Raw genomic sequence first — 22,366 nt, 5'->3', positions numbered from 1 at the left:
AACAGAGTCTAATAGAGAGTCTAACAGAGTCTAATAGAGAGTCTAACAGAGGGTCTAACAGAGGGTCTAAAAGAGAGTCTAACAGAGAGTCTCATAGAGAGTCTAACAGAGAGTCTAACAGAGTCTTACAGAGAGTCTTACAGAGAGTCTAACAGAGGGTCTAACAGAGAGTCTAACAGAGAGTCTAATAGAGAGTCTAACAGAGAGTCTACCAGAGAGTCTAACAGAGGGTCCAACAGAGAGTCTACCAGAGAGTCTAACAGAGGGTCTAACAGAGCCTAACAGAGAGTCTAACAGAGTCTAACAGAGAGTATAACCGAGTCTAACAGAGAGTCTAATAGAGAGTCTAACAGAGTCTAATAGAGAGTCTAACAGAGAGTCTAACAGAGAGTTTAACAGAGAGTCTAACAGAGAGTCTAACAGAGTCTAATAGAGGGTCTAACAGAGGGTCTAACAGAGTGTCCAATAGAGAGTCTACCAGAGAGTCAACCAGAGAGTCTAACAGAGTCTAACAGAGAGTCTAACAGAGAGTCTAACATAGTCTAACAGAGTCTAACAGAGAGTTTAACAGAGAGTCTAACAGAGTCTAACAGAGAGTCGAACAGAGTCTAACAGAGAGTCTAATAGAGAGTCTAACAGTCTAATAGAGAGTCTAATAGAGTCTAACAGAGTCTAATAGAGAGTCTAATAGAGAGTCTAACAGAGGGTCTAACAGAGTCTAACAGAGAGTCTTACAGAGAGTCTGACAGAGAGTCTAACAGATGGTCTAACAGAGAGTCTAACAGAGAGTCTGACAGAGAGTCTGACAGAGTCTAACATAGAGTCTAACAGAGGGTCTAACAGAGAGTCTGACAGAGGGTTCAATAGAGGGTCTAACAGAGGGTCTAACAGAGAGTCTAACAGAGTGTCCAATAGAGAGTCTACCAGAGAGTCAACCAGAGAGTCTAACAGAGTCTAACAGAGAGTCTAACAGAGGGTCTGACAGAGAGTCTGACAGAGAGTCTAACAGAGAGTCTGACAGAGAGTCTAACAGAGTCTAATAGAGAGTCTAACAGAGGGTCTAACATAGAGTCCAACAGAGAGTCTAACAGAGGGTCTAACAGAGAGTCTAATAGAGAGTCTAACAGAGGGTCTAACAGAGAGTATAACCGAGTCTAACAGAGAGTCTAATAGAGGGTCTAACAGAGGGTCTAATAGAGAGTCTAACAGAGAGTCTAACATAGTCTAACAGAGAGTCTAATAGAGAGTCTAACAATCTAATAGAGAGTCTAATAGAGTCTAATAGAGTCTAACAGAGAGTCTAACAGAGTCTAATAGAGAGTCGAAAAAAGTCTAACAGAGAGTTTAACAGAGTCTAATAGAGTCTAACAGAGTTTAACAGAGAGTCTAACAGTCTAACAGAGTTTAACAGAGAGTCTAACAGAGTCTAATAGAGAGTCTAACAGAGGGTCTAACAGAGGGTCTAAAAGAGAATCTAACAGAGAGTCTAATAGAGAGTCTAACAGAGAGTCTAATAGAGAGTCTAACAGAGGGTCTAACAGAGGGTCTAAAAGAAAATCTAACAGAGAGTCTAATAGAGAGTCTAACAGAGTCTAATAGAGAGTCTAACAGAGGGTCTAACAGAGGGTCTAATAGAGAGTCTAATAGAGAGTCTAACAGAGGGTCTAACAGAGAGTCTAACAGAGTTTAACAGAGAGTCTAACAGAGTCTAACAGAGAGTCTAACAGAGGGTCTAACAGAGAGTCTAATAGAGAGTCTAACAGAGAGTCTAATAGAGAGTCTAATAGAGAGTCTAACAGAGAGTCTAACAGAGGGTCTAACAGAGGGTCTAACAGAGGGTCTAACAGAGAGTCTAATAGAGAGTCTAATAGAGAGTCTAACAGAGAGTTTAACAGAGAGTCTAACAGTCTAACAGAGAGTCTAACAGAGTCTAATAGAGAGTCTAACAGAGAGTCTAACAGAGAGTCCAACAGAGTCTTATAGAGAGTCTAACAGAGGGTCTAACAGAGGGTCTAACAGAGGGTCTAAAAGAGAGTCTAACAGAGAGTCTAACAGAGTCTAATAGAGAGTCTAACAGAGGGTCTAACAGAGAGTCCAACAGAGAGTCTAACAGAGGGTCTAACAGAGAGTCTAACAGAGGGTCTGACAGAGAGTCTAACAGAGGGTCTATCAGAGAGTCTAATAGAGAGTCTAACAGAGGGTCTAACAGAGAGTATAACCGAGTCTAACAGAGAGTCTAATAGAGGGTCTAACAGAGGGTCTAATAGAGAGTCTAATAGAGAGTCTAACAGAGTCTAACAGAGAGTCTAACAGAGAGTTTAAAAGAGAGTCTAACAGTCTAACAGAGAGTCTAACAGAGTCTAACAGAGTCTAATAGAGAGTTTAACAGAGAGTCTAACAGAGAGTCTAACAGAGTCTAATAGAGAGTCTAATAGAGAGTCTAACAGAGGGTCTAACAGAGGGTCTAACAGAGGGTCTAAAAGAGAGTCTAACAGAGTCTAATAGAGAGTCTAACAGAGGGTCTAACAGAGAGTCCAACAGAGGGTCTAACAGAGAGTCTAACAGAGTGTCCAATAGAGAGTCTACCAGAGAGTCAACCAGAGAGTCTAACAGAGTCTAACAGAGAGTCTAACAGAGGGTCTAACGGAATCTAACAGAGAGTCTGACAGAGAGTCTGACAGAGAGTCTAACAGAGAGTCTAAGAGAGAGTCTGACAGAGAGTCTAACAGAGTCTAATAGAGAGTCTAACAGAGGGTCTAACAGAGAGTCCAACAGAGAGTCTAACAGAGGGTCTAACAGAGAGTCTAACAGAGGGTCTAACAGAGAGTATAACCGAGTCTAACAGAGAGTCTAATAGAGGGTCTAACAGAGGGTCTAATAGAGAGTCTAACAGAGAGTCTAACATAGTCTAACAGAGAGTCTAATAGAGAGTCTAACAGTCTAATAGAGAGTCTAATAGAGTCTAACAGAGAGTCTAACAGAGTCTAATAGAGAGTCTAAAATAGTCTAATAGAGTGTAATAGAGTCTAATAGAAAGTCGAACAGAGTCTAACAGAGAGTCTAACAGAGAGTCTAACAGAGTCTAATAGAGAGTCGAACAGAGTCTAACAGAGAGTCTAACAGAGAGTCTAACAGAGTCTAATAGAGAGTCGAACAGAGTCTAACAGAGAGTTTAACAGAGTCTAACAGAGAGTCTAACATAGTCTAACAGAGTCTAACAGAGAGTTTAACAGAGAGTCTAACATAGTCTAACAGAGTCTAACAGAGAGTTTAACAGAGAGTCTAACAGAGTCTAACAGAGAGTCGAACAGAGTCTAACAGAGAGTCTAATAGAGAGTCTAACAGTCTAATAGAGAGTCTAATAGAGTCTAACAGAGTCTAATAGAGAGTCTAATAGAGAGTCTAACAGAGGGTCTAACAGAGTCTAACAGAGAGTCTTACAGAGAGTCTGACAGAGAGTCTAACAGATGGTCTAACAGAGAGTCTAACAGAGAGTCTGACAGAGAGTCTGACAGAGTCTAACATAGAGTCTAACAGAGGGTCTAACAGAGAGTCTGACAGAGGGTTCAACAGAGGGTCTAACAGAGGGTCTAACAGAGAGTCTAACAGAGTGTCCAATAGAGAGTCTACCAGAGAGTCAACCAGAGAGTCTAACAGAGTCTAACAGAGAGTCTAACAGAGGGTCTGACAGAGAGTCTGACAGAGAGTCTAACAGAGAGTCTGACAGAGAGTCTAACAGAGTCTAATAGAGAGTCTAACAGAGGGTCTAACATAGAGTCCAACAGAGAGTCTAACAGAGGGTCTAACAGAGAGTCTAATAGAGAGTCTAACAGAGGGTCTAACAGAGAGTATAACCGAGTCTAACAGAGAGTCTAATAGAGGGTCTAACAGAGGGTCTAATAGAGAGTCTAACAGAGAGTCTAACATAGTCTAACAGAGAGTCTAATAGAGAGTCTAACAATCTAATAGAGAGTCTAATAGAGTCTAATAGAGTCTAACAGAGAGTCTAACAGAGTCTAATAGAGAGTCGAAAAAAGTCTAACAGAGAGTTTAACAGAGTCTAATAGAGTCTAACAGAGTTTAACAGAGAGTCTAACAGTCTAACAGAGTTTAACAGAGAGTCTAACAGAGTCTAATAGAGAGTCTAACAGAGGGTCTAACAGAGGGTCTAAAAGAGAATCTAACAGAGAGTCTAATAGAGAGTCTAACAGAGGGTCTAACAGAGGGTCTAAAAGAAAATCTAACAGAGAGTCTAATAGAGAGTCTAACAGAGTCTAATAGAGAGTCTAACAGAGGGTCTAACAGAGGGTCTAATAGAGAGTCTAATAGAGAGTCTAACAGAGGGTCTAACAGAGAGTCTAACAGAGTTTAACAGAGAGTCTAACAGAGTCTAACAGAGAGTCTAACAGAGGGTCTAACAGAGAGTCTAATAGAGAGTCTAACAGAGAGTCTAATAGAGAGTCTAATAGAGAGTCTAACAGAGAGTCTAACAGAGGGTCTAACAGAGGGTCTAACAGAGGGTCTAACAGAGAGTCTAATAGAGAGTCTAATAGAGAGTCTAACAGAGAGTTTAACAGAGAGTCTAACAGTCTAACAGAGAGTCTAACAGAGTCTAATAGAGAGTCTAACAGAGAGTCTAACAGAGAGTCCAACAGAGTCTTATAGAGAGTCTAACAGAGGGTCTAACAGAGGGTCTAACAGAGGGTCTAAAAGAGAGTCTAACAGAGAGTCTAACAGAGTCTAATAGAGAGTCTAACAGAGGGTCTAACAGAGAGTCCAACAGAGAGTCTAACAGAGGGTCTAACAGAGAGTCTAACAGAGGGTCTGACAGAGAGTCTAACAGAGGGTCTATCAGAGAGTCTAATAGAGAGTCTAACAGAGGGTCTAACAGAGAGTATAACCGAGTCTAACAGAGAGTCTAATAGAGGGTCTAACAGAGGGTCTAATAGAGAGTCTAATAGAGAGTCTAACAGAGTCTAACAGAGAGTCTAACAGAGAGTTTAAAAGAGAGTCTAACAGTCTAACAGAGAGTCTAACAGAGTCTAACAGAGTCTAATAGAGAGTTTAACAGAGAGTCTAACAGAGAGTCTAACAGAGTCTAATAGAGAGTCTAATAGAGAGTCTAACAGAGGGTCTAACAGAGGGTCTAACAGAGGGTCTAAAAGAGAGTCTAACAGAGTCTAATAGAGAGTCTAACAGAGGGTCTAACAGAGAGTCCAACAGAGGGTCTAACAGAGAGTCTAACAGAGTGTCCAATAGAGAGTCTACCAGAGAGTCAACCAGAGAGTCTAACAGAGTCTAACAGAGAGTCTAACAGAGGGTCTAACGGAATCTAACAGAGAGTCTGACAGAGAGTCTGACAGAGAGTCTAACAGAGAGTCTAAGAGAGAGTCTGACAGAGAGTCTAACAGAGTCTAATAGAGAGTCTAACAGAGGGTCTAACAGAGAGTCCAACAGAGAGTCTAACAGAGGGTCTAACAGAGAGTCTAACAGAGGGTCTAACAGAGAGTATAACCGAGTCTAACAGAGAGTCTAATAGAGGGTCTAACAGAGGGTCTAATAGAGAGTCTAACAGAGAGTCTAACATAGTCTAACAGAGAGTCTAATAGAGAGTCTAACAGTCTAATAGAGAGTCTAATAGAGTCTAACAGAGAGTCTAACAGAGTCTAATAGAGAGTCTAAAATAGTCTAATAGAGTGTAATAGAGTCTAATAGAAAGTCGAACAGAGTCTAACAGAGAGTCTAACAGAGAGTCTAACAGAGTCTAATAGAGAGTCGAACAGAGTCTAACAGAGAGTCTAACAGAGAGTCTAACAGAGTCTAATAGAGAGTCGAACAGAGTCTAACAGAGAGTTTAACAGAGTCTAACAGAGAGTCTAACATAGTCTAACAGAGTCTAACAGAGAGTTTAACAGAGAGTCTAACATAGTCTAACAGAGTCTAACAGAGAGTCTGACAGAGAGTCTGACAGAGAGTCTAACAGAGAGTCTAAGAGAGAGTCTGACAGAGAGTCTAACAGAGTCTAATAGAGAGTCTAACAGAGGGTCTAACAGAGAGTCCAACAGAGAGTCTAACAGAGGGTCTAACAGAGAGTCTAACAGAGGGTCTAACAGAGAGTATAACCGAGTCTAACAGAGAGTCTAATAGAGGGTCTAACAGAGGGTCTAAAAGAGAATCTAACAGAGAGTCTAATAGAGAGTCTAACAGAGAGTCTAATAGAGAGTCTAACAGAGGGTCTAACAGAGGGTCTAAAAGAAAATCTAACAGAGAGTCTAATAGAGAGTCTAACAGAGTCTAATAGAGAGTCTAACAGAGGGTCTAACAGGGTCTAATAGAGAGTCTAATAGAGAGTCTAACAGAGGGTCTAACAGAGAGTCTAACAGAGTTTAACAGAGAGTCTAACAGAGTCTAACAGAGGGTCTAACAGAGAGTCTAATAGAGAGTCTAACAGAGAGTCTAATAGAGAGTCTAATAGAGAGTCTAACAGAGAGTCTAACAGAGGGTCTAACAGAGGGTCTAACAGAGGGTCTAACAGAGAGTCTAATAGAGAGTCTAATAGAGAGTCTAACAGAGAGTTTAACAGAGAGTCTAACAGTCTAACAGAGAGTCTAACAGAGTCTAATAGAGAGTCTAACAGAGAGTCTAACAGAGAGTCCAACAGAGTCTTATAGAGAGTCTAACAGAGGGTCTAACAGAGGGTCTAACAGAGGGTCTAAAAGAGAGTCTAACAGAGAGTCTAACAGAGTCTAATAGAGAGTCTAACAGAGGGTCTAATAGAGAGTCCAACAGAGAGTCTAACAGAGGGTCTAACAGAGAGTCTAACAGAGGGTCTGACAGAGAGTCTAACAGAGGGTCTATCAGAGAGTCTAATAGAGAGTCTAACAGAGGGTCTAACAGAGAGTATAACCGAGTCTAACAGAGAGTCTAATAGAGGGTCTAACAGAGGGTCTAATAGAGAGTCTAATAGAGAGTCTAACAGAGTCTAACAGAGAGTCTAACAGAGAGTTTAAAAGAGAGTCTAACAGTCTAACAGAGAGTCTAACAGAGTCTAACAGAGTCTAATAGAGAGTTTAACAGAGAGTCTAACAGAGAGTCTAACAGAGTCTAATAGAGAGTCTAATAGAGAGTCTAACAGAGGGTCTAACAGAGGGTCTAACAGAGGGTCTAAAAGAGAGTCTAACAGAGTCTAATAGAGAGTCTAACAGAGGGTCTAACAGAGAGTCCAACAGAGGGTCTAACAGAGAGTCTAACAGAGTGTCCAATAGAGAGTCTACCAGAGAGTCAACCAGAGAGTCTAACAGAGTCTAACAGAGAGTCTAACAGAGGGTCTAACGGAATCTAACAGAGAGTCTGACAGAGAGTCTGACAGAGAGTCTAACAGAGAGTCTAAGAGAGAGTCTGACAGAGAGTCTAACAGAGTCTAATAGAGAGTCTAACAGAGGGTCTAACAGAGAGTCCAACAGAGAGTCTAACAGAGGGTCTAACAGAGAGTCTAACAGAGGGTCTAACAGAGAGTATAACCGAGTCTAACAGAGAGTCTAATAGAGGGTCTAACAGAGGGTCTAATAGAGAGTCTAACAGAGAGTCTAACATAGTCTAACAGAGAGTCTAATAGAGAGTCTAACAGTCTAATAGAGAGTCTAATAGAGTCTAACAGAGAGTCTAACAGAGTCTAATAGAGAGTCTAAAATAGTCTAATAGAGTGTAATAGAGTCTAATAGAAAGTCGAACAGAGTCTAACAGAGAGTCTAACAGAGAGTCTAACAGAGTCTAATAGAGAGTCGAACAGAGTCTAACAGAGAGTCTAACAGAGAGTCTAACAGAGTCTAATAGAGAGTCGAACAGAGTCTAACAGAGAGTTTAACAGAGTCTAACAGAGAGTCTAACATAGTCTAACAGAGTCTAACAGAGAGTTTAACAGAGAGTCTAACATAGTCTAACAGAGTCTAACAGAGAGTCTGACAGAGAGTCTGACAGAGAGTCTAACAGAGAGTCTAAGAGAGAGTCTGACAGAGAGTCTAACAGAGTCTAATAGAGAGTCTAACAGAGGGTCCAACAGAGAGTCTAACAGAGGGTCTAACAGAGAGTCTAACAGAGGGTCTAACAGAGAGTATAACCGAGTCTAACAGAGAGTCTAATAGAGGGTCTAACAGAGGGTCTAATAGAGAGTCTAACAGAGAGTCTAACATAGTCTAACAGAGAGTCTAATAGAGAGTCTAACAGTCTAATAGAGAGTCTAACAGAGAGTCTAACATAGTCTAACAGAGAGTCTAACAGAGTCTAATAGAGAGTCGAACAGAGTCTAACAGAGAGTCTAACAGAGAGTCGAACAGAGTCTAATAGAGAGTCGAACAGAGTCTAACAGAGAGTTTAACAGAGTCTAACAGAGAGTCTAACATAGTCTAACAGAGTCTAACAGAGAGTTTAACAGAGAGTCTAACATAGTCTAACAGAGTCTAACAGAGAGTTTAACAGAGAGTCTAACAGAGTCTAATAGAGAGTCTAACAGTCTAATAGAGAGTCTAATAGAGTCTAACAGAGTCTAATAGAGAGTCTAATAGAGAGTCTAACAGAGGGTCTAACAGAGTCTAACAGAGAGTCTTACAGAGAGTCTGACAGAGAGTCTAACAGATGGTCTAACAGAGAGTCTAACAGAGAGTCTGACAGAGTCTAACATAGAGTCTAACATAGAGTCTAACAGAGGGTCTGACAGAGGGTTCAACAGAGGGTCTAACAGAGGGTCTAACAGAGAGTCTAACAGAGTCTAATAGAGTCTAATAGAGAGTCTAACAGAGGGTCTAACAGAGAGTCTAATAGAGAGTCTAACAGAGAGTCTACCAGAGAGTCTAACAGAGGGTCCAACAGAGAGTCTAATAGAGAGTCTAATAGAGAGTCTAACAGAGGGTCTAACAGAGTCTAACAGAGCCTAACAGAGAGTATAACTGAGTCTAACAGAGAGTATAACCGAGTCTAACAGAGAGTCTAATAGAGGGTCTAACAGAGGGTCTAATAGAGAGTCTAACAGAGCCTAACGGAGCCTAACAGAGTCTAACAGAGAGTCTAATAGAGAGTCTAACAGAGTCTAATAGAGAGTCTAATAGAGTCTAACAGAGAGTCTAACAGAGTCTAATAGAGAGTCTAAAATAGTATAATAGAGTGTAATATAGTCTAATAGAGAGTCTAACAGAGGGTCTAACAGAGAGTTTAACAGAGAGTCGGACATAGTCTAATATAGAGTCGAACAGAGTCTAACAGAGTTTAACAGAGAGTCTAACAGAGTCTAATAGAGAGTCTAATAGAGAGTCTAATAGAGAGTCTAACAGAGGGTTTAACAGAGGGTCTAACAGAGAGTCTGATAGAGAGTCTAACAGAGGGTTTAACAGAGGGTCTAACAGAGAGTCTAATAGAGAGTCTAACAGAGAGTCTAACAGAGGGTTTAACAGAGAGTCTAACAGAGTCTAACAGAGTCTAATAGAGAGTATAACACAGAGTCTAACAGAGAGTCTAACAAAGAGTAACAGAGTCTAACAGAGTATAATAGAGAGTCTAACAGTCTAATAGAGAGTCTAACAGAGTCTAATAGAGTCCAATAGAGAGTCTAATAGAGAGTCCAATAGAGTCTAACAGAGAGTCTAACAGAGAGTCTAAAAGAGTCTAATAGAGTGTAATAGAGTAATAGAAAGTCTAACAGAGTCTAATAGAGAGGCCGAGAGTCTAACAGAGTTTAACAGAGTCTAATAGAGTCTAACAGAGAGTCTAACAAAGAGTAACAGAGTCTAACAGAGAGTATAATAGAGAGTCTAACAGTCTAATAGAGACTCTAATAGAGATTCTAATAGAGTCTAATAGAGTATAATATGGAGTCTAACAGAGAGTCCAACAGATGATAATGGATGATGATGATGGATGGTTGATGGATGATGATAAATGATGGTTGATGATGGATGATGATGGATGGATGATGATAGATGATGGTTGATGGATGATGATGGATGGATGATGATGGATGGATGATGATAGATGATGGATGATGATGGTTGATGATGGTTGATGATGATGGATGATGATGATAGATGATGATAGATGATGGTTGATGATGGTTGATGATGGATGATGATAAATGATGGTTGATGATGGTTTATGATGGATGATGATTGGGAATGATGGATGATGATAGATGATGAATGGGAATGATGGATGATGATTGGGAATGATGGATGATGATAGATGATGAAGGTTGATGATGGATTATGGTTGATGATGGATGATGATGGTTGATAATGGATTATGGTTGATGATGGTTGATGGATGTTTGATGGATGATGATGGATGGTTGATGGATGATGATGATTAATGGTTGATGGATGATGATGATGGATGGTTGATGGATGATGGTGATGGATGATCATTTTATTTATTTATTTTTCTTAATTTTATTGTTTATTTTGGTACATAGTGTTTATTCATTTACCCATGTTGTCTTTAGCCTTTTCCTCATGTGTTTGTCATACTGTTTTGTATCTGTGCTGTTTGTGTCACTGTGTGGACTGTGCTGACAGGTCATCATTGTAAATGAGAATTAGTTCTCAATTGATTTTACCTGGTTAAATAAAGGTCATATATGATGATGGATGATGGATGGTTGATGGATGATGATGGTTGATGGATGGATGATGATGATGGATGGATGATGATGATGGATGGTTGATGGTTGATGGATGGATGATGATGATGGATGGTTGATGGTTGATGGATGATGATGGATGGTGGATGATTATGGATGTGTTTCTGTCCAGTGGGATTGACATGCAGGTGAATAAGAGGCCCAGCGGCAGGTGTTCCTGTCTCTCAGCCCAGTGTTCAGGCTTTGGGAAGGTATGTATATGACTCCATAAACAGCAGGTGATAGTTTAGTCATGGCTGTGAGTCCAGTCAGACTTGGGGAGTAAAGATGTAAATGTAGGATCACTACAAGTTGAACAACACTTTGCAGCAGTGTTTCAGTCCCTGTTGTCCAAATGAAATGTGATGAAACATGGTGCAGAGAGCAGTTGTTAGTGTGTAAGTGGTTCTGGTAGCGGGTCGTCTGGTCTGCAGGTCCAGCGCTGTGGTCCAGGATGAAGCATCTCAACTCCATGAATCACCATCATATATTACATATTGTTACACATCCAAACGCTGCTGAACATAATTTTACTTTCTCAGGAAGGAATAAAGATCTTCAACATTATTGTATATACATATTAAACGCTGTGTTTGTGCTAGAAATGCTGTGTTATGACATCACATTTTCGCTGCTGCCTCGACTATGTCAAACCAGCAGCCTGAGTGTTGTGTGTGTATCCAGGTGTGTGTGAGGACATCATGCCATGCGTTGGCTGTTCCAGCATCTGTTCCCCTCATCAGAGAGGCTGACCTGACCCCGGCTGACCAGCACCTCTCCTTCACCTGTGGCCCTTTGACCTCCATGACCAAGTAAGGCCGTCACAGGAGGAATTATGAAATTACTGTCTTCAGAAATAGAAAACCTTGAATCATGCAAGGAGGCCTGTCAGCTGGATCATTGAATAACCTGGTTAGAAACATGTGATAAAGAGGTTTACTTGTAAATCATCTCTACTAGTAGAAAATACTGACTCTGTCAACAACAAACCACATTTCTGTTTCATGCTTGATACAGTGGACAGATCACAGCTGACAGCTTTCTGAAGGAGTAAACAGTAAATCATCTGAAGCTCTGATAAACCATGTTCAAACATAAAGATAGTAATAATGAGTTGGGTATGGAGGGAGGTCAGGTGAAGCTGCAGCACCGTGCTGAGGGTCCCTCCCCTGTAGGACACCCTCACCAGCTGCTGTGTGCCCCCCCACATCGGGGCCGCAGGGAGTGTGTTGCTTCAGTGGAGAGGTGGGGGACATGGGGACAACAAGAGTTCCAGGCATGGAAGCACCCCACTGAACACGGACACGTCCAAAAGAAGTCCGTTTAACGTCTGGTGGACATCCAACAGGGTCCTACTCAGACATCCAGATACTGAACCCGCCTTAGACGTCCACCAGAACTGTATCAGTGGGCCTGGACTGATGGATGATGTACAGAGTTGATCCGAATGTCTCCCTGACGATGTGTCTGCTGGGACAGGGAGAGCAACAGAGGGAGAAGGGCTGAGCACCAAACCTTTCTTTAACATTTTAAGTGTTAGACTCTTCGTAACTTCCTAAACACATCTGTCACTGTCGGCCATCGGTGAGTCCATCGGCCCGATCCCAATGTCTTTGTGTCAGTAACGTTGTTGAAGACACAGGAGCCGGTTGAGCATCGAGTATAGAAGACGTGTCTCCTCATTACTCTGTAAGTTTGTGATAGGTTTCATGTATCAACTCAGTTTTTTAAATATTTTTTTAATGTTTTCCTAGACGTTGTTTGAACTGCTTTGATGGACCTTTTTGTATTTTTGTTGGACTCGGCACACACGGGCTGCATGAAAACCTCGAGCTGGACCTGCCTCCTCCATCTGGTGACATCATACCACAGCAGGGTTAATGCTCAGGACTTCAGCGAGACACTTCTTCATGGTTACATGTTATCTGCACTAAAACAACCGTGTGATGAGCCCAATGGGATCAGATATACAGTAATATGTCCACATTATCTATAACTCAGAGAGACTTTATTGCGTTGATGCCCACACTGTGTTTCAGGTCCAGCTGGAGAGGCTCCAGAGTGACGGTAAAAACTATGAGGGAGGGTATCACAACCTGGTGGGACCTGCTGCTGCTAGAACAACACTACTGCAGGTGAGACACAACAGGAAGTCAGCGGAGGAGCTCACAGGTCTGACAGGAGGGATTTTAGCCAAAGTAACACTTTATATACACTCACCAGCCACTTTATTAGGTACACCTTGTTGGTACCGTTGGACCCTTTTGCCTTCAGAACTGCTTTAATTCTTAATTCTTGGTGTCGTAGATTCAACGAGCTGCTGGAAACATTCCTCAGAGGTTTCGCTCCATATTCACATGATGACATCACAGGTGCTGCAGATTTATCAGCTGCACATCCGTGATGTGAATCTCCCGTTGCACCACATCCCAAAGCTTCTATTAGATGGAGATGTGACCGTGGAGGCCGTTGGAGTCCAGTGAACTCATCGTCATGTTCCAGAAACCAGTTTGAGATGATTTGATCTTTGTGACGTGGTGCGTTATCCTGCTGGAAGCAGCCATCAGGAGACGGTCCACTGAGGACATAAAGGGACGGACACGGTCAGCAGCAATACTTGGGTAGGCTGTGGTGTTTACATGATGCTCAGCTGGTACGAAGGACCCAAAGTGGGACAAGAAAATATCAAACCACCACCATCACACCACCACCATCACACCACCACCACCATCACACCAACACCACATCACCACACCACCATCACACCACCATCCCCCCACTACCACCATCACACCACCACCACCATCACATCACCATCACACCACCATCACACCACCATCCCCCCACTACCACCACCACCATCACACCACCATCACCATCACACCACCACCACCATCACATCACCATCACACCACCATCACACCACCATCCCCCCACTACCACCACCACCATCACACCACCATCACCATCACACCACCGTCACACCACCACCATCACACCACCACACCACCACCATCACACCACCACCATCACATCACCATCACACCACCACCACCATCACTCCACCACCACCACACCACCACCATCACACCACCACCGCCACCATCACATCACCATCACACCACCACCATCATACCACCACCACACCACCATCACACCACCACCACCATCACACCACCATCACACCACCACCATCACACCACCATCACCATCACACCACCACCACACCACCATCACACCACCACCATCACATCACCATCACCACACCACCACCATCACATCACCATCACACCACCATCACACCACCATCACCATCACACTACCACCATCACACCACCACACCACCACCATTACACCACCATCACACCACCACCACCATCACTCCACCACCACCACACCACCACCATCACATCACCATCACACCATCACATCACCATCACACCACCACCATCACACCACCATCACTCCACCATCACATCACCACACCACCACCACACCACCACCCCACCACCACCATCACATCACCATCACACCACCATCACACCACCATCACCATCACACCACCACCACCACCACCACCACCACTAGCCTGTACTGCTGATACAAGGTAGGATGGATCCACACTTTCATGTCGTTGATGCCAAACTCTGACAACCATCTGAATGTGGCAGCAGAAATCCAGACTCATCAGACGGAGACGTTACTCCGATCTTCTCCTGTCCAATGAGCCGGTGTGAATCCAGCCTCAGTTTGCTGTTGTTAGCTGACAGGAGGACCCGGTGGTCTTCTGCTGCTGGAGTCCGTCTGCTTCAAGCTTCCACGTGTTGTTCAGATCTTCTCGGTTGGAACGAGTGCTTATTGGAGTTACTGTTTCCTTTCTATCATCTCCAACCAGTCTGGCTGACCTCCTCTGACCTCTGACCTCTGGCATCAACGAGGCATCAGAGAACTGCAGCTCCCTGGATATTTTCTCTTTGTCGGACCGTTCTCTGTAAAGCTAGAGATGGTTGTTCATCAGTAGATCATCAGTTAGTGAATACTCAGACCAGCCCGTCTGGCTCCAACAACCTGCCACCTTCAAATCACTGAAATCACCTTTCTTCCTGTTCTGATGCTCCGTTTGACCTTCATCAGCTCGTCTTCATCGTGTCTTCATGCCTCAATGCATTGAGCTGCTGCCATGTGATTGGCTGATCAGATATTTGCATTAACGAGCAGTTGAACAGGTGTACCTAATAAAGTGGCCGGTTAGTGTATATCAGAACATAATTCACTGTCCCAACTTGAGACAACCTGCTGTTCCAACAAACAGTTAATACTTCATCTCAGTAAATATCTGTATTTCCAGCTGGAATATTTCACATTTGTTTAATACGGTTTTATGTCTGTATAAAAGCTAAAAATACGTGTTGCACAGTGGTTATAGTGGTTTAATAAACTTGGTAATTTTGTTGAGTTGAGCACCATGAATAGTTCCTCCAGGGTCAAACTGGTCTGCTGCCAAAGAGAACCAGCTGAGCACTGATGGACCTGCAGATCTGGAGCACTGTTTTTAGCAATGTCTGAACATCTTCTGGAGGCTGATGTCCTTCTGTGCTTTGGCCTGCTAGCCTTATTCTGCTAGCCTTATTCTGCTAGCCTTATTCTGCTAGCCTTTGCGAGCTGCACATTATTGCTTTCTGCTTGATGAATTGTGATTAATTTTTTTGGTGTGTGTGTATGTGTGTGTGTGTGTTCTCCTCCACACAGTCAGCTGTTCCACCCACAGCTGCTGCAGCTGATGGCAGTGAGCTTATCAAACAACCTCCAGAGGACCAGTTTGGTGTTTGAGCCAGTCAACATCGGCACACTGCACAACCTGCTGCACAACAGGGTACCAAAGACACACACACACACACACACACATATATATATATAATTGATGTGGGCCAGCAGGGATTGAACTGAAGGTTTGCTGGAACATATCTTATGTTGGCTTTTAGCCTCGTTAATTGGCATGGTTCTACTTTTGGTGGAGGAAGTATTCAGGTCCTTATCAAAGTGACCCCGACTGACAGCAGTTAAAAACAATCCATTAGTACCTTAAATTGTAACAACTCAGTTTTTCTTCTTGTGCCATCGTCAGTTAAATCTCAGTTTATCCAAAACTACGCTTCAGCTTATGACCAATATGTGTGAAACCTTCCCAGCAGCCTCAGCTGTTCGCTGAAAGGAAACATGACAACATGCTCAACTAGTGGGACATGAGATCAGTTGGAAACAGGCACGTCAGTCATTTACAAGTCGTAGCAACTTGTGTTTTTCTGTGAGTCTGCATGTTCTCCGTGTGCCTGCGTGGGTTCTCTCGGTTCTCCAGCTTCCTCCCACCATCCAGAAACATGAACCTCAGGTTAACTGGTGGTTCTACAAATGTCCCTGAGGTGTGAATGAGAGCGTGAATGGTCTTTGTTTCCGTCTGTCTCTCTGTTGTCCCTGTGATGGACTGGTGATCTGTCCAGGTGAACCCTGCCTTCGCCCAAAGTGAGCTGGGATAGGCTCTGCCCCCACCGGGACCCTCTTCAGGATAAAGCGGGTATAGATAATGGATGGATGGATATATATATGTATGTATTTATTTAGAGACACATTTCCTGAATAGCTTTTACTAAGCATAAGGGAAACTGTCGCATTCCTTCGTTTGCTTCACTAACTTCCCTCCAGTGTTGTATTTCTTACTGCTGTTAACCACTTTGAATCCGTCCAGTATTCTCGGGGTTTTCACAGTTCAGGCCTTCGGCGGTTGTAACACACCAACCGTTGATCCTTTCACACTGGACAGTGACCAGTGTTGGTGTGTGTTGTTGTCTGCGGTCCCTGCAGCGTGCAGAGTTCCCCGTGCTCGGGGAAAGATGGCTGCTGTCTGTGGTGCTGCAGGTGTGTGAAGGTCTTCGGTACCTCCACTCAGCCGGCCTGGTGATGAGAGGCCTGTCCTCCCACAGCGTGGTCCTTACAGAGCTCACCGTCGCCAAACTAACTGGGCTGGGCTTCATGGTCCTCAGGTAGCTGGTCCCAGCTCTACACACCTTCACCACCACTTCAACCTGCATGTACAGACTAAACTTTCATTCATAAAGTGCTTCAAATTGAATGTGATTTAAAATAATTCCTGTATCTACACTGCTCCACAAAATAAAGGGAACACTTAAACAACACATCCTCGATCTCAATGAATGAAATATTCCATTTAAAATCTTGATTCATTACATAGTGGAATGTGTTGAGAACAAAATAACATCAGAATGATCAATGGAAATCAGAATCATTATCCATGGAGGTCTGGATTCAGAATCATACTCCAAATAAAAGTGGAAAAATCAGATCACAGGCTGATCCAACTTCTGTGGAGATTCCTGAAGACAAGTCCAAATGAGTCTCAGTAGTGTGTGTGTCCTCCACGTGCCTGTATCACTCCCTACAACGCCTGGGCATGCTCCTGATGAGACCACGGATGTTCTCCTGAGGGATCTCCTCCCAGACCTGGATCAAAGCATCGGTCCACACCCGGACAGTCTGCGGTGGACGTGGCGTCGGAGGACGGAACGAGACACGATGTCCCGGATGTGCTGGATTGGATTCAGGTCTGGGGGACGGGCGGGCCGGTCCGGAGCATCGATGCCTTCATCGTGCAGGAACTGCTGACACACTCCAGCCACATGAGGCCGAGCATTGTCCTGCATCAGAAGAACCCAGGACCCGCTGCACCAGCAGATGGTCTTCAACGGGTCTGAGGATCTCATCCCGGGACCTGATGGCAGTCAGGGTACCTCTGGCTAGGACACGGAGGGCTGCGCTGCCCTCCGAAGAAACGCCTCCCCAGACCGTCGCTGACCCGCCGCCGAACCGGTCCCGCTGGAGGACGTTGCAGGCAGCAGAACGTTCTCCACGGCGTCTCCAGACTCCGTCACGTCTGTCACATGTGCTCAGTGGGAACCTGCTCTCATCCGTGAAGACCACAGGACGCCGACGGAGAAGCTGCCGATCTCGGTGTTCTCCGGTAAAGTCCGGTCGCCCCGCACGGTGTTGGGCTGTGAGCACAGTCCCCACTTGTGGACGTCGGGTCCTCGTACCGCCCTCATGGAGTCTGTTTCTGACAGTTTGAGCAGAAACATGCACATTAGTGGCCTGCTGGAGGTCATTTTGTAGGGCTCTGGCAGCGCTCCTCCTGCTCCTCCTTGCACAAAGGAGCAGATAGCGGTCCCGCTGCCGGGTTGTTGTCCTCCTACGGCCCCCTCCACGTCTCCTGGTGGACCGGCCCGTCTCCCGGTATGTCCTCCGTCCTCTTGACACTGTGCTGACAGACACAGCAAACCTTCTTGCCACAGCGTGCATTGATGTGCCATCCTGGATGAGCTGCACTACCTGAACAACTTCTGTGGGTTGGAGACACCTCATGCTCCCTCTAGTGGTGAGGACACTGGCAAAATGCAAAAGGGACCAACGATCATCCAGAAAGGACGAGGACAGAGAAACGGTCTGTGGTCACCACCTGCAGAACCGTTCCTTTATAGGGTTGTCTTGATAATTGCCTCATTTCCACCTGTTTGTTCCATTTGTACAACAGCAGGTGAAACTGATCCTCAATCAGTGTTGATCCAAACTGGACACGTTGATTTCACAGAAGTGGGATTGATTGGAGTTACGTTGAGGTGTTTAAGTGGTCCCTTTATTTTTTTGGAGCAGTGTATTAATGCCTATCAGAGCTTTTAAACTATTGTTTCTAATTTTAAGTATTTACATAATCTGTTCTTAATGTGTTCAGAAGTATCTGATGTGTATGGGACCTGACGAAGATGACAACACTTCACATAAAGAAAATTATTACTTCAGAAAATGTTTTCAAACAGTAATGAAAATAAGTGGAGCCCAGCCGATACTAGATTTATGGGGTCGATACCGAACCAGGAAGTTTAAACAAAATCCCCATGTTGGTATAAAGAGTGAAATGTGGTGACAAAAATATAAATATTTATCAGGAAGATGAAAGTGGATGAAATGGTCAACTCCTCAGATGTGATGCAGTAAAACTAAATATTTCCTGGCAGTTGAGTATGAAAATTATCTTTAGTGCTCTCTTTGTTGTAACTCTATTCTTCATGTGTGTGTTTATGTCCAGCAGTAAAGATGCGAGTGTGAAACCCAGCCTGTACCCAGTCCTCCCCCCCAGCCTTTACAGATGGGCTGCTCCAGAGGTCATCAGGAGGGGACCCTGCTCACAGAGGGCTGATATCTACAGTCTGTGTGCTGTGATCCAGGAGCTCTACACAGGTACCGCCTTCATACCGCCCTCATACCGCCTTCATACCGCCCTCATACCGCCTTCATACCGCCCTCACACCGCCTTCATACCGCCCTCACACCGCCTTCATACCGCCCTCATACCGCCTTCATACCGCCCTCACACCGCCTTCATGCCACCCTCATACCGCCTTCATACCGCCCTCATACCGCCCTCACACCGCCTTCATACCGCCCTCATACCGCCTTCATACCGCCCTCATACCGCCCTCACACCGCCTTCATACCGCCCTCATACCGCCTTCATACCGCCCTCACACCGCCTTCATGCCACCCTCATACCGCCTTCATACCGCCCTCACACCGCCTTCATACCGCCCTCATACCGCCTTCATACCGCCCTCACACCGCCTTCATGCCACCCTCATACCGCCTTCATACCGCCCTCATACCGCCCTCACACCGCCTTCATACCGCCCTCACACCGCCTTCATACCGCCCTCATACCGCCTTCATACCGCCCTCATACCGCCTTCATACCGCCCTCATACCGCCTTCATACCGCCCTCATACCGCCTTCATACCGCCCTCACACCGCCTTCATACCGCCCTCATACCGCCTTCATACCGCCCTCACACCGCCTTCATGCCACCCTCATACCGCCTTCATACCGCCCTCATACCGCCCTCACACCGCCTTCATACCGCCCTCACACCGCCTTCATACCGCCTTCATACCGCCTTCATACCGCCCTCACACCGCCTTCATACCGCCCTCATACCGCCTTCATACCGCCCTCACACCGCCTTCATACCGCCCTCACACCGCCTTCATACCGCCCTCACACCGCCTTCATACCGCCCTCACACCGCCTTCACACCGCCCTCCTTCCGCCTTCATACCGCCCTCACACCGCCCTCACACCGCCTTCATACCGCCCTCATACCGCCTTCATACCGCCCTCACACCGCCTTCACACCGCCCTCACACCGCCCTCACACCGCCTTCACGCCGCCCTCACACCGCCCTCACACCGCCTTCATACCGCCCTCACACCGCCTTCATGCCGCCTTCATGCCGCCCTCGTAGCACTTTCACACCGCCCTCACACCGCCTTCACGCCGCCCTCACACCGCCCTCACACCGCCTTCACACCGCCCTCACACCGCCTTCATACCGCCCTCACACCGCCCTCACACCGCCTTCATACCGCCTTCATACCGCCTTCATGCCGCCTTCATGCCGCCCTCGTAGCACTTTCACACCGCCCTCACACCGCCTTCATACCGCCCTCACACCGCCCTCACACCGCCCTCACACCGCCTTCACACCGCCCTCACACCGCCCTCACACCGCCTTCATACCGCCCTCACACCGCCTTCATGCCGCCTTCATGCCGCCCTCGTAGCACTTTCACACCGCCCTCACACCGCCTTCATACCGCCCTCACACCGCCCTCACACCGCCTTCACACCGCCCTCACACCGCCTTCATACCGCCCTCACACCGCCTTCACACCGCCCTCACACCGCCCTCACACCGCCTTCATACCGCCCTCACACCGCCTTCATACCGCCTTCACACCGCCTTCACACCGCCCTCCTTCCGCCTTCATACCGCCCTCCTTCCGCCTCCATACCGCCTTCACACCGCCTTCACACCGCCTTCATACCACCTTCACACCGCCTTCATACCACCTTCACACCGCCTTCACACCGCCCTCCTTCCGCCTTCATACCACCTTCACACCGCCTTCACACCGCCCTCCTTCCGCCTTCATACCACCTTCACACCGCCTTCACACCGCCCTCCTTCCGCCTCCATACCGCCTTCACACCGCCTTCACACCGCCCTCCTTCCGCCTTCATACCACCTTCACACCGCCTTCACACCGCCCTCCTTCCGCCTTCACACCGCCTTCATACCACCTTCACACCACCTTCACACCGCCCTCCTTCCGCCTTCATACCACCTTCACACCGCCTTCACACCGCCCTCCTTCCGCCTTCATACCACCTTCACACCGCCTTCATACCGCCCTCCTTCCGCCTCCATACCGCCTTCACACCGCCTTCACACCGCCCTCCTTCCGCCTTCATACCACCTTCACACCGCCTTCACACCGCCCTCCTTCCGCCTTCACACCGCCTTCATACCACCTTCACACCGCCTTCATACCGCCCTCCTTCCGCCTCCATACCGCCTTCACACCGCCTTCACACCGCCCTCCTTCCGCCTTCATACCGCCTTCACACCGCCTTCACACCGCCCTCCTTCCGCCTTCATACCACCTTCACACCGCCTTCACACCGCCCTCCTTCCGCCTTCATACCACCTTCACACCGCCTTCACACCGCCCTCCTTCCGCCCTCACACCGCCTTCACACCGCCCTACTTCCGCCCTCACACCGCCTTCATACCGCCCTCACACCGCCTTCATACCGCCCTCACACCGCCTTCATACCGCCTTCACACCGCCCTCCTTCCGCCTTCATACCGCCTTCACACCGCCCTCCTTCCGCCCTCACACCGCCTTTACTCCTCCCTCCTTCCGCCTTCACACCGCCCTCCTTCCGCCCTCACACCGCCTTCACACCGCCCTACTTCCGCCCTCACACCGCCTTCATACCGCCTTCACACCGCCCTCCTTCCGCCCTCACACCGCCTTCATACCGCCTTCACACCGCCCTCCTTCCGCCTTCACACCGCCCTACTTCCGCCCTCACACCGCCTTCATACCGCCCTCACACCGCCTTCATACCGCCTTCACACCGCCCTCCTTCCGCCTTCATACCGCCCTCACACCGCCTTCATACCGCCTTCACACCGCCCTCCTTCCACCCTCACACCGCCTTCACACCGCCCTCCTTCCGCCTTCACACCGCCCTCCTTCCGCCCTCACACCGCCTTCACACCGCCCTCCTTCCGCCTTCATACCGCCCTCACACCGCCTTCATACCGCCTTCACACCGCCCTCCTTCCACCCTCACACCGCCTTCACACCGCCCTCCTTCCGCCTTCACACCGCCCTCCTTCCGCCCTCACACCGCCTTCACACCGCCCTCCTTCCGCCTTCATACCGCCTTCACACCGCCCTCCTTCCGCCCTCACACCGCCTTTACTCCTCCCTCCTTCCGCCTTCACACCGCCCTCCTTCCGCCCTCACACCGCCTTCACACCGCCCTACTTCCGCCCTCACACCGCCTTCATACCGCCTTCACACCGCCCTCCTTCCGCCCTCACACCGCCTTCATACCGCCTTCACACCGCCCTCCTTCCGCCTTCACACCGCCCTACTTCCGCCCTCACACCGCCTTCATACCGCCCTCACACCGCCTTCATACCGCCTTCACACCGCCCTCCTTCCGCCTTCATACCGCCCTCACACCGCCTTCATACCGCCTTCACACCGCCCTCCTTCCACCCTC

At 46.9% G+C, this 22,366-nt stretch overlaps 1 protein-coding gene across 3 annotated transcripts in view; it reads left to right on the top strand.

The window, feature by feature from the left end:
• Positions 1-22,366, top strand: part of tex14 (testis expressed 14, intercellular bridge forming factor) — a 72,918-nt gene that overhangs the window by 8,504 nt on the left and 42,048 nt on the right. For all 3 annotated transcript variants that reach the window (XM_069165023.1, XM_069165022.1, XM_069165024.1), the window contains exons 5-10: positions 10,797-10,875; positions 11,348-11,475; positions 12,703-12,798; positions 15,413-15,536; positions 16,523-16,701; positions 18,816-18,967. In XM_069165023.1, the coding sequence (XP_069021124.1) occupies positions 10,797-10,875; positions 11,348-11,475; positions 12,703-12,798; positions 15,413-15,536; positions 16,523-16,701; positions 18,816-18,967 (758 nt within the window). The remainder of the gene's footprint in view (positions 1-10,796; positions 10,876-11,347; positions 11,476-12,702; positions 12,799-15,412; positions 15,537-16,522; positions 16,702-18,815; positions 18,968-22,366) is intronic.

Source organism: Embiotoca jacksoni, unplaced genomic scaffold (genome assembly GCF_022577435.1).
Source record: "Embiotoca jacksoni isolate LCO1_2020_lvr unplaced genomic scaffold, fEmbJac1.0.p SCAF_33, whole genome shotgun sequence".
Taxonomy (NCBI): Eukaryota; Metazoa; Chordata; class Actinopteri; family Embiotocidae; genus Embiotoca; species Embiotoca jacksoni.
The sequence above is the reverse complement of the archived record's forward strand: the minus strand, read 5'-3'. Positions and strand labels throughout refer to the sequence as shown.